Below are 12,685 nucleotides of genomic sequence, written 5' to 3'. Positions count from 1 at the left end.
CCTTTTGCCCACCTTGAGGTAAGTTGATCAGGATAGCGCTGGACGAAGCGACTAGCCCAGTGTACTCCAACCTCAGTCTTGGCGATCTGTGAGGCAAAATTGCGTATCATTGGCTGAGTAGGTGGTAAGCCTCTATCTATTAGTCGATTGATATAGGCGATTAGGGCCTGCTCCTGCTGTGGGTGGAGGAGCTGCCGTTTTTGGCCACCTATCGCGCGTGAGGCGTGTAGGCCTTGGTGTCTTCAGGTAAGCGTAGATCGAACAACACTATATTTTTTTGCAATATCTGTATACGAAAAAGGCTCATCAGGTCCTAGGGCATTAATAGCTGCAAGCGCAGCCTCAATATTAGCCATGGTGGTGGGGATACGACGCGTTGAGGTTGAGGTGGTTGTAAGGCGCGCGCGCACTTTGTGGTCGCGCGCACTTTGTGGTCGCGCGCACTTTGTAGTCGCGCGCACTTTGTGGTGGGGCTAGTTACAGTGACCGTGCGCCAGATGGTCATGGTCGCCAGTTGGACACCCCAACAACAACAACAATATAATCAAAAAGATGAGGCTGTATAGCCCCTACAAATCGTGATAAAACTGCGCAAAGCTAGGATTATACTATATATAGGTCTATAAAAGTTTTAGCTTATTTAGATTTTTTTTTAGAGGGCGTTATTAGTTGGTCTCGTCGACTACGCGGTACAACAGCTAGTGCACCCCTTGCGGCTCTTACTATAGCTGGAGCAACACTACTACGCTTTTAACGCTTTGTAGCTGGCTTATAAGGTTTTGAAGCTTTGCGCTTACCCTTTTAGGGCAATTGTATAGCTTTTTTAGCGTCGCGGAGGCTTCTACGGCGCTCCTTTTTAGCTTGCTCTGCAGCCCTCCGCTTTCTGCTCTCCTCCCAACCCTTCTCTCGCTTAACACGCTTCGCAGCTTTAATTTGAAGCTCGTAATCGCGATTTGCCTTCTTAATCTTGGCTTGCTTAGCTTTTTAAAGCTTTTTAAGCTTAGCTTATTATTGTTGTGCCTCCTAACGATCGCGGGATCGTTGTACACTCTTAGGCGACTATATTTTGGCTCCCCTATAGTAAACCTCGTCCTCATTAAGCTAGAGGGCGAATAACTGCTTTAGTCGCCTCTCCTTGATGGCTAGGGACTGCCTAAGGCCCCTGATCTCCTCATGAAGTATACTGTTTTGAGCTGAGATGTGGCACAAGCTTCGTTGAAGCTTCTTGACGTCCTTACTGCTCTAATCCTTCACCTCACGGCGTACGATTGATTTGAGCTTGAGCTAATCGTCTCTAGAGAGGACTGACTGGCTGCTTTCAGAATCTAAAGCCTCTTTGGCAAACCTCTTAAGTACAACGTCTGGGTTGGCTGGCTGTATACTGGTGGCTTTAAAAGACCTTTTGATAAGTTAAGGCCTGAATACAGAGGTCTAGGACCTCTAGAAGAGCGGGAAGAAGTCTCCTTTGGTTAAACTGAGCAACCCCTGGCTGTCCTGTAGGTATCCAGATAACTGAGTTGAGTAAGCTGTTGCCAGAGGTTTAAACATCACTACATCAAGTGGTTAAAGCGTATGGGTAGCGTGAGGTGGAAATACAAACAAGAGGATCTTGTTATCATGGCAATACTCAATAAACTCCATAGTTACATGGGATCCGTGGCCGTCAAGGATTAATAATCAATACCTAGTTGAAGCGTATCGTCTGGTCTCCCGTTTAAAAACCCCCTTGAGCCAAGCCAACCTAATATTGTTGTTGGTCTAGCTAGAGGGAGATGAGGTTACAAAGACTGAGTGCTCGTTGGCTTGTATAGCTTTAACCTAGCTCGATTAAACTGACCTATTAGATCCCTAGAAGATGAGTGTTGGACTTAAAGCTGTACTATCTGAACAAATACAAGCTATAACCGTTATCTACTTAGTTGAGCTATCTTCAAGTGCTTGCCTTGCCTCTTTTTGCTCGTAGAGTCTCCTACTGAATATACGTTTTGTACTGCCAACCTGGCCAAGTTAAAACCCCTTTTTGTCTATATTGAATATATTGATGGGTTGTATATTGTACTCCTTAATCTTTTTATGTAAAAGCTTAAAGTACAAGCTGTACTTAGCCCCTAAATTAGCTTTGGTCCGCTCTTTGGCCATAGCTGTGCCTGAGCGAGAGATGAGATGGTTGGGATGCCGGCGGAGATACTGGGTAACCTAGCTTTTGGAGACTAGTTTGCCAGCTAACTGGCTGGCAAACTATTGTATTATTATTCTTATAGGTGGCAAACGTTGTTTGGTAAGCGTTTTGACGTATTGTATAAGCTTGGCTTCGCGTTCTAGGTGGAGGGATTAGTTGCGTAGGCCATAGTCGTTGCTTTGGTGTTTGTGTCGTCTTATTAGCGTTGTTTGTGGTACGTTGTACTTTTTAGCAATTTGTTAGTACGAGAATTGTTCTCCTAGCTCTCGCGATTTGATTTCTTTAATCGCTTCTTGGATTAGGTTCATATTGGTTGAGTTATGACGCGTTGAAGTTTTGTTGTTGTTGTGGTAGGGGTGTCCAACTGGCGACCATGACCATCTGGCGCACGGTCACTGTAAGCCTCCAACCCTTGTCATTCACAGTACCAGTCCACTCAACTCACAACCACTGCTCGGTACCCAGTGCACGTGTAACCTATCCTACACTCGTTGCTGCAGATTCTAGACTAGTCCACCGACAGGTGCAAAAAACGCGGTCCTACTGTTAGGATACCCGAGGTAGGGACGCGTTCCAGTTGCACGCGCGTGACAGTTGCTGACGCTGATCAGATCGCCGAAGTGGCACGTATTGTGCACTTCCTGAAGAAACATGCTGTCGGAAAGACGATACAGGCGGTAAAAACGCAAGAAGACAATGTGCGTTTGTGAACATCTTACGCGCATGACACCACCTGACGGCGTCGCCCAGATTGTCTATGGGAAAGTGGGAACCTCTGCATCAGCCTTCCAAGAAGCAATGTCCGGCAAGAAGATAGTAGACGCGCGACAGCAGGGCAAATATTTCTGGCTCGTCATGGACAAGCCGCCACACCCTGTGATGCATTTTGGCATGTCTGGCTGGATGAAGTTCAGCAACGACGAAACAGCCTACTACCGACCGACCAAGCCAGAGGAAGCAGAGTGGCCACCCAAGTACTGGAAGTTCATTCTGCAGCTGAAAGAAGAACCAAAAAATGAAGTCGCATTCGTAGATGCAAGACGACTGGCTCGGATTAGGCTGGTGGATGCTGCTGCGGAAGATATGAGGAAGACGACCCCCTTGAAGGAAAATGGACCAGACCCCGTGATTGACAAGGACATTCTGACCGTTGAATGGCTGAGCAAGAAGCTGAGGAGTAAGAAGGTGCCCGTCAAGGCACTGCTGCTGGATCAAGGTTCGCACATCTCCACCAAGCCTAAAAGACAACCCTTATCTGACCTCGGGCAGCCAACATATCGGGCATAGGCAACTGGGTTGGGTAAGTCCATCTCAAAATAGTCTAGGCATCATGCTGATATTGGTAGCGACGAGGTCATGTATCAGGCCAAACTGCATCCCGAGCAATACAGCAACACTTTCACCGACGAGCAAGTCAAGCGACTACATGATGCCATCATGTATGTTTGCGACACAGCTGTAGAAGCCAATGGAGACTCGGACAGCTTCCCCGAGAATTGGCTCATGAAGCATCGCTGGGGCAAAGGAAAGAAAGAGGGCAGCAAGCTTCCGACTGGCGAGAAGATTACATTTCTCAAGGTTGGTGGTCGGACTTCGGCTATCGTTCCGAGCATCCAGAAGAAGACAGCAGCTGTTGCTGGCGATGTTTCCGATGATGCAGAGGGAGGGGACAACGAAGAGGACACGAAGCCTAAGAAGGGTAACAAGAGGAAGGCTGAGGATATCAAGAAGGAAAATGACGAAGCTGAGGAAGAGGCACCCGCTAAGGCCAAGGGAGGGCGCAAGAATGCTAAGAAAGCTGCCGTCAAAGAGGAAGAAGCCGCTGCTGAAGAAAAGCTACCAGCAAAACCGAAGCGTGCTAGTAAGAAGGTCAAGGAAGAAGTCAAGGAAGAAGTCAAAGCGGAAGCCGAAGAGGAGACGACTGATGAAGTTGAAGAAAAGCAGCCGGATAAGAAGCGCAAGACCACGGCTAATGGCACGACAAAGCAGAAGAAGACTGCTGCCAAAGCGGAGAAAAAGAGCGAGGATACAGGGGGAAAGCGGCGGTCAGGGCGCTTGTCCAAGTAAAGGCAAGCAAAGGGACTTGTATGGCTTGTAAGGTATGGACGAGAGACACTGTATAAAGTTGTAGTGTTCAGTGATTTCCACCGCCAGATACTATTAAGAAAATGGGTGAAATGGCCCTCCTCCATATAGCCCCATGTATGCGGGGTGTAAATGTGCGCACGTGCACTCAAGGTCGAGGTGCGCTAGCGGTCATGGGCACTCCGACATCGAATTTCAGAGCTCCCCACACTATAGCGCCGTGCAATCCAGCCACCAGTGCCACTGTTGCTTGCTGAGCGGTTCGCGTCGCGATGATTCATTGTACCGATTAAATCATCTGCGAAATTTATTCTAGCCCTCCCCAGCCTGGTTCCGAGGTGAACGCACCTCTCAATTCAAAACAGAAGGTCCTCGCCGGCCGACTCTGCCCAACGCTGTGCGCACGCCTCACACGGCCGTCACCATGCCGCAGCCATTGCCCAGCAAGGAGCAGACGCTCTTCCGCTCGCTTGTCAAGTACTACGAGGGCAAGCAGTACAAGAAGGGTAGGCATTGGCGCAAGGACACCACACAACACCGCTGACCCCGCCAGGCCTCAAAGCTGCCGAACAGATCTTGAAGAAGCACCCCACGCATGGCGACACCCAGGCGATGAAGGCCCTGATTCTCAACTCGACAAACCAGGGCGAAGAGGCCTTTGCTCTCTGCAAAGAAGCCCTTCGCAATGACATGAAGTCGCACATTTGCTGGCACGTCTATGGTTTATTGTGGCGCTCGATCAAAAACTACCCCGAGGCCATCAAGTCTTACAAGATGGCCCTGCGCCTAGAGCCAGGCTCGCTGAACATTCTCCGCGATCTCGCCCTCCTCCAATGCCAGGTCCGTGACTATGATGGATACATTGAGAGCCGGCGAAGGATGATGCAGGAGCGGCCGCAATTGCGCCAGAACTGGACTGCGTTGGCCGTGGCTTACCACCTGGCAGGCAACCACGCCGAGGCAGAGAACATTCTCAAGACCTACGAAGAGACGCTGAAGCAGCCCCCGCCCAAGTCCGATCTCGAGCATTCTGAAGCGACCCTGTACAAGAACATGATAATATACGAGTCGGGTGATGTGGAACGTGCTCTCAAGCATCTGGAAGAAATCGTCAAGAGCAGTCTCGACCGACGCGCCGCATTGGAGCTAAAGGCGAAATATCTACTCGAACTTGGGCGAAAGGAAGAGGCTGAGAAGGCTTACCGGATCTTGCTGAACAGGAACGGCGAATACCGTGCATACTTTGAAGGGCTGGAAAAGTCTTTGGGTCTGGACCGTTCTAATGGCGCCGACATCGAGAAGCTAAACGAACTATACCAATCCTTCGCCGACAAGAACGAGCGTAACGATGCTGCCAGGCGGATACCGTTGGATTTCCTTCAGGGCGAGGCTTTCAAGACACAGGTGGACCAGTACCTCAGGCGAATGCTGAACAAGGGCGTGCCTTCAACCTTCCCTAACATCAAGGCGCTCTACCGAGACGAGGCAAAGAAGGCAGTGATTGAGGAACTTGTCCTCGGGTATGCGTCGGACAAGAAGATCAACGGCTCTGCCGGCACGGAAAGCAACGGCGACACCACCGATCGTTTCGAGCAGTCTGTGTTGTACTTCCTGGCCCAGCACTACAACTATGTCTCAAGTCGCGACCTCAAAAAGGCCATGGAGTACATAGACAAGCTGATTGAAATGTATCCAAAGTCAGTCGACTACAGCCAGACCAAGGCCCGGGTTTACAAACATGCAGGGGATATCCAGAAAGCCTCGGAGACGATGAATCACGCAAGAGAGCTGGACGAGAGGGACCGATACATCAACACCAAGTGCGCCAAGTACCAGCTACGGAACAATGAAAACGATAAGGCACTTGAAACAATGAGCAAGTTTACTCGCAATGAAGCTGTGGGTGGGCCTCTCGGCGATCTGCACGATATGCAGTGTATGTGGTATCTGCTTGAAGATGGAGAGGCATACCTACGGCAGGAGAAGTACGGTCTCGCACTCAAGCGCTTCACAGCTATCGCCGACATCTTTGATGTTTGGCATGAGGATCAGTTCGACTTCCATAGCTTTTCACTACGGAAAGGACAGATCCGTGCCTACATTGACATGGTCAGATGGGAGGATCACCTACGCGATCATCCATTCTTCACTAGGGCAGCCACCCAGGCAGTCGCACTGTACGTCCGGCTAGCGGACAACCCGAAAATGAACAATCCAAACGAAGTCGAGCTTGAGAAGCTGGATCCTACGGAGCGCAAAAAGGCCGAGAAGAAGGCCAAGAAAGAGAAGGAAAAGGCGGACAAGGCTGAGGCTGAACGAAAAGCGGCGGCGGCGGCAAAGGCAACTGCAAAGGGTGATGATGGCGACACCAAAAAGGAGGACACTGATCCCAACGGCGAGAAGCTGCTCCAAACCAAGCAGCCTCTAGAGGATGCCATGCGGTTCTTGCAGCCCATGCTTGAGTTGGCGCCAAAGAACATTGAAGCTCAAAATGTGGGCTTCGAAGTCTATATCCGGAGAAGTATGTCCTCATGATTGCAACTGCTGTCTCAACCGGTACTAACAATTTACCAGACAAGTACCTCCTCGCCCTCAAGTGTCTGCAAGCTGCACGAGAGATTGATCCTGAGAACCCGAAGCTGCATGAACAGAGCGTGCGCTTCCGACAAGCCAGTAGGTGCAACAGGATGTTGGCAATGTAACATGTTGCTAACACACAACAGTCAGCAAACCCGCCGAGCCTCTCTCAGCCCAAGCATCAGAGGTTATCAAGGAGATGTTTACCACACCTCCGGCAGATGCTGACCTCAAAGCCTACAACGATGAGTTCCTGAAGAAGCATTCGGAGAGCGCATTGCATCTGCAATCTGGATACAACGTCCGCTACATTCTCGACGACAGCGCGAAATCTCAGAGCGAGCAGGATCTGCTGAAGACACTGGATCTCCCAAACATGACGATTGAAGAAGCGAAGGCTGGACTGTCACTGCTAAAGGAGTGGAAGAGTGAGCAGGGAGTCAAGGACGACTACAGGGCGAAGGCGGCCAGCCGTTGGAGCGAGGCTACTGTTTTCAAAAACTAAGCTATACGCTTGATGACGACAGCGCGAAGAGCTACTAGCAGGTAGCCATGTGTTACGTCTTGTATATGATTGCAAGCTTGGTGAATGCGCATGCATTTGCATGGTGTTGCACTCGGCGTAACAAAAGCATGAACAGAAACAAAACAGTTGATATACGCCAAAGCGGGGCTTTTGATTCTGGCTGTGAAGATGCGTGTACTGCCAATTGCCAATACTTGTAGCATATGCCCATGTGAATGCAAATCCACTGGAATGTGTAGCGTCACATGTCTGGAGGATGAGACATGCGACTGTGCGTCTCTCGTAAGCCAGTCGGAATGGAGAGGCTTCCTCTCGTTTGCCTGGGCCAATCACAGGACGCGCAATACGACAACTGCCCTCTCAGGCTAGCTGCAGGCGGCGTGGGGAGCTGTCAGAGCGGCGAGTACGAAACTCTGATCTCCAAGTAACATTCACATTCACACTCTGTATGCTTCAACAGCGTATCCCGTTGTGTTTCTGTATTTCCATCACGCCACCTGCGACCTCAACGCGTCTGCACATATCCAGCAGCAGGGCCATCCGCGGCGCTTACATACGGTCTGTGCGTTGTCGCCAGTCACCATATCCACCGTATCCGCCGTATATAGCCCGTTGGACGGCAAACTCCGATGGCGACAAGAAGATCGCATAACAAGACCAGACTGGGGTGTCACCAGTGCAAAAGGAGACGAATAAAAGTGAGTTTGCTCTGTTGATGCAATGTTTCCAGAGGTTGCAACATGTAGACGCTGAATCATGTACCTGCGCTACATGGAGTGGGTGTATGTACTACACGCGCCACAACAGAACCGGATTGGCACATGGGCACCTGAAGAACGACATGTCCTATGTTGAGACTGCGGAAGCGCCGTGCTTGATAGCATGGTTTCGGAGACGAGTGTTTCCTCATCATTCTCCCATTGCTAACACTCCGTCAGTGTGATTGTCGACACCCGTCATGCGCAAACTGCGATAAAAAGGGCGACACATGTAGCTTTCTCGCTCTTGTTCCGTCTTCACGTCTCCTAACAAGCTCAAAATCACCCAGCGCTAGGCAGGTGCAACCAGTGTCGTCGTCGCCTGGACCAGAGACACCCAAGTCGGAACCAGCTCCCATATATTCTCCGACAAATCTTGTGGCTATTAGCAACCAAGTAGCTCTCGCGACACAAACACCTCGACAAACCGAAGTAGTATTAGTCGAAGAGCAAGCTGTTCATCATCCGACCTTCTCGGCCCAAGGTCGTTTGCAGTCGGCTTCCTTTCCCGAGGGCAACACTCCGCCCTATGGTAGCATATCGCCCTCTCTTCGCCCACACGACGCTTGGAAGGACATTCGCGAGTTGCTTCCACCACCACTGCAAGAACTTTTATGTCACTATGAATTCACAACTTCCCTTACGCTGGCAAATGATGATCCAGCAAAGGCAGCGTGGCAGGCATATATCCCCGAAATGGCGCACAACCATGACTTTCTCACAAACTGCGTACTATCTGTCGCTTCGCTGCATCTCGGCCGGCTATACGAATGCAAAGAACATAAAAAGAAGATGAATGCTCTGGCAGCTTCGCGGATGAACAAGGCTCTAACAAGGTACCGAGTCGAATTGGAAAGTATTACTGAGAAGAACGCTGCAGCCCTCTTCGCCAGCTCAACATTCACGGCAGTGTATCTCTTCCGCACATCAGCCATTGATATGGAGAACCTACGTGCGTCAATTCCGCCAGGTGCAGTAACGCCGTCGCCCGAAATCATCGACAAGATGTTGTCTTGTGCACTGCGCACCATATGGGGTCTCCGAGGGCCCCTTACAGTTTTATTATCAGGATGGGGCTGGGTGGTGGGAAGCAAGATGCAGCCAGTCACTGCACGCGAATGGTGGCCCGAATACAATGTTTCTGCAACCCCGCGCGCAGTCGTGGAAGATGAACGTCTCAAAGAGATTGAAAAGCTATGGATGGACGCCGAAGAGCCCCTGAAACCCCACTGTGTCTATCTCTCTCAGGCACTTCTCTATCTACGCCAAAGCTTCAACTTGGTCAGTCAGCTGACGCTTCCCGAGCGCTTCCCTCCCATGTCAGCAGTTCCTTACTCAGTTGACGACAAGACAATCTCCACCCTTACGGACCGTGGCGCGATCTTCGTATGGGCGGCTCGCATACCGCGGGAGTTCATCAGTCTTATCGAGTCCAAGAACATCCATGCACTAATCATCTTGGCTCACTATGCCATTCTCCTAGGCAGAGTCCGAAACGTGTGGTGGTTGGAGGGCCTTGGTGCCGACATTGTCACAGCTGTTGCCATGACGCTTGGTCGCGAACATCGGCACTTGATCGATTGGCCAGCAGGCGTGGTTGGCGTGGATCTAGACAATGCTTTTGAAGTGGAGAAGCGCAAAGACAAGCTGGAAGGCAGTCCGTGTGAAATGCACATGGATGTCATATGAGCCGACTGCCTGACGGCCCGTTGCTTCCCGAGGTTGTATGCATGTATTCTCTCGGGACAAGAGCAAAGGAAATGCCTCGCCGTTGTGCTTCAAACTTGTCCTATCAAAGGCCAACAACGCCATTCTCCCATAACACAGCATCTGCACTCGACACGCCACGCTGTATGTACCACCTCCATCAGCTGGCTGCATGCGGCCTCTGCCGTGCTACGCGTCTGGAACATGCTAACAGAAAGAAAAGAAGGGTCCTCGTGGCAATGCTTTGCAATGTCACCACTGCCCCGGGGCGATGCTGATTTAGGCTTCACGTGGCTAGAAGAGAGGTAAACTGTCTCCTAGAAAAATGGTTCGATAGAGCATTCCTGGTTCATTACACAAGTAGTAAATGGAGACTCTGCAACGACAACAACAACAACACGCCACGCTACTCATAGACATTCCAAGGCTAGCTTGCCCTGATTCTGCGTCCAGCACGGCGTCTCCGCCCATCCAAAATACACTCTAATGAGCCACAGGTTGTGTTGTAACAAGCCAAAGCGCCTGCACCTGCACCTGCACCTGCGCCGGCTCTCCAAATGTCACCACACAACCACAGGGACCACGCACGTAGCATTGCCCCAAGTTGGAATTCAATACACGTTGTTCTACTTATCAGCCGCAACACCTCTAGCCCCAATGCCAATGCTCCTTAGCATATCCTGGGACCTAAAACCCCCACCTAAAAAAAACGCCTCTTGGAACCATTAATGACTTGGTTGCCCCCCCCCCCCCGCCACGCCATATCTGAGCGCGCAATGCAAGACTAAGAAAAGAATAGGGCACAACCAGTTAGTAGTAAGTGCAGTGCGCAGGGGAGGGGCTGTGTTGTTATGCGCCGAAGGATTACGTCAGCTCTTGTTCTTTTTTTTTCTTTTCTCACCTTCTTCTTCCTTTCCCTTTCTCGAACTATGGTGGTTCCCTTGTTCGGTTTCCTCGGTTCAGCTCAGGCGCGCGCACGCACGCACGCACGCTCAGCTCAGGCGCCCCGTCACGTATCATGGCCTTGCCAAGTTACGCCCTTTTGTTTATTTTAGAAGACGCCCTTGGATGGGTGATTGGCTCGGCGGGGCGCTGCAAGCGCGCAACGTCACGCGTTGGTAGTTGGGTCGACGGCGTTGGAGGCGCTGCTCGATGCCGACGGACGAGTTGCGTGGGAACAGAGTGCAAGATGGGATGGAGGAGTCCAGGGCACATTTGGCTAGTCACTTGGTTACTTACTTGCATATACGGATGTATGGATGATTTATTGATGATACTGTGTGGAAAAGAGTATATGCGAAGCGTGCGTGAGAATTATTGTTGTACATTGCAAAGACACACGCACACACACAGAGAGAGAGAGAGAGAGAGCAAAAAGTACCATGTCCTTAACACCTGAATTATTGCATCTATTCTTGTAGTATTTCACACAAGCCATGGTCCTTTGTTTCTCGTTTATCGAATCAAACTACTATGCAAACGTAGACATTATAATTCTGCCATGTACAAACTTTGCTTCTCTTCTTTTTTTTTCTTGCCAGAAAGACGCATCCACATAGTTACAGGGCGAACGGGAGAGAACGGGAGAGAAAAAGGGAGAAGAACACACATCCCATCGTCTCGCATGCATGCATTCCACCTGTCCGTATTCCCATCGTATTCATCCCCTCCACATCAACAACCCCCCTCCACATCCTCCACATGTGCCTTCCTCCCACGCCCGCCGATCACCCACCCACCTACCAGGCCCCCTTCCCCTCGTCCCTCATCCCTCGTCCCTGTCCGCAGCACCATCCCCCCCCCTCGCTGCCTCCCCTCCTCGCTCTCAAACAAGCCCCAATATGAAACCCGACCCGGCCCAAGAGTCAGTCCGAAAACGAGCCCCCTCCCTTTCCCCCACACCCACATCCATCCACACACACACACATAGCTAGTACATAGACGAGCAGCCCAAAAAAAGACACCGAGATGAAATGAAATGAAATGAAAGACAGAGATGGAAGGCATGGAAGGCATGGAAGAGGGGAGGGGGGAGGGGGGGTGGCTGCAGTCAGACGGCGACTTGAACTGCAACTGCAACTATGACTTGGGGACTAAGTAATCAACAAGCTTTGTTAATTAAAGGAACAAAAATCGAAGCAAGCAAGCAAGCAAGCAAGCAAGCAAGAAACAAGTAGAAATGAGGTGAGGGTTTTTTTTTCTTAATATTTCAATGCGCGGTGTTTATTACGATTTACTACATATTTTTTTAATTTATTATTATTAGTGTTTAGCTTGTTACTTGTTAGTACTTGTATTTGCTGTGTGTAAGTAGGTAAGTAGGTAAGAAGGTAAGTAAGTACTTGGTTAGCACTAGGATTGATGTGTAAAATAATAATAATAACGTGTTCCACCAGTCATCCGGCCACACCAGTCATCCGGCCACCCCACCAAACTTGACCTAACCCTCTACACAACAACAGCTATGACGCGACAACAACGCTCTCTATCGCCTCAAAGGCAAGGTAGACTTTGTCTTGCATCTCAATCAATTCAAAGACATCAAATTAAGAGTCAACGTAAAGCTGCTCAGCTATTTAATGTTCCTCGTTCAACGCTTTATGACCGCCTTCAAGGTAGACAACCTCAAGCTACTGCTAACGCTAGAAAAAGAAAGCTACTACCTATTGAAGAGCAGTCTCTCGTACAATGGATCCTAGACCTTGACCGGCGCGGTTTTCCGCCCCATATTATCGATGTGCGACGAATGGCAGACGCTCTACTCGCTGCGCGCGGCCAAGATCCACCTCCACCACCTGTTGGCAAGAACTGGGTGTCGCGCTTTGTCCAGAGCCAGCCAGAGCTCCAGACAAA

General features: G+C 50.4%; 2 protein-coding genes across 2 annotated transcripts; both read left to right on the top strand.

Annotated features, from left to right (window-relative positions):
- Positions 1-2,552: 2,552 nt before the first annotated feature.
- On the top strand, positions 2,553-4,246 carry SETTUDRAFT_43968 (uncharacterized protein; the record flags this gene model as incomplete). Its single annotated transcript, XM_008031964.1, has 5 exons — positions 2,553-2,576; positions 2,791-2,877; positions 2,930-3,395; positions 3,449-3,479; positions 3,526-4,246. The coding sequence occupies 5 exons, from the start codon at positions 2,553-2,555 to the stop codon at positions 4,244-4,246; spliced, it is 1,329 nt and encodes a 442-aa protein (XP_008030155.1).
- A 442-nt stretch (positions 4,247-4,688) lies between these two features.
- SETTUDRAFT_156902 (uncharacterized protein) lies at positions 4,689-9,814 on the top strand (the record flags this gene model as incomplete). Its single annotated transcript, XM_008032180.1, has 5 exons — positions 4,689-4,770; positions 4,818-6,785; positions 6,839-6,937; positions 6,988-7,331; positions 8,306-9,814. 5 exons carry the CDS (start codon positions 4,689-4,691, stop codon positions 9,812-9,814), a joined length of 4,002 nt encoding a protein of 1,333 aa, XP_008030371.1.
- Between the last annotated feature and the right edge of the window lie 2,871 nt (positions 9,815-12,685).

The sequence above is a fragment of the Exserohilum turcica genome (genome assembly GCF_000359705.1).
Source record: "Exserohilum turcica Et28A unplaced genomic scaffold SETTUscaffold_7, whole genome shotgun sequence".
NCBI lineage: Eukaryota > Fungi > Ascomycota > Dothideomycetes > Pleosporales > Pleosporaceae > Exserohilum > Exserohilum turcicum.
The sequence above is the reverse complement of the archived record's forward strand: the minus strand, read 5'-3'. Positions and strand labels throughout refer to the sequence as shown.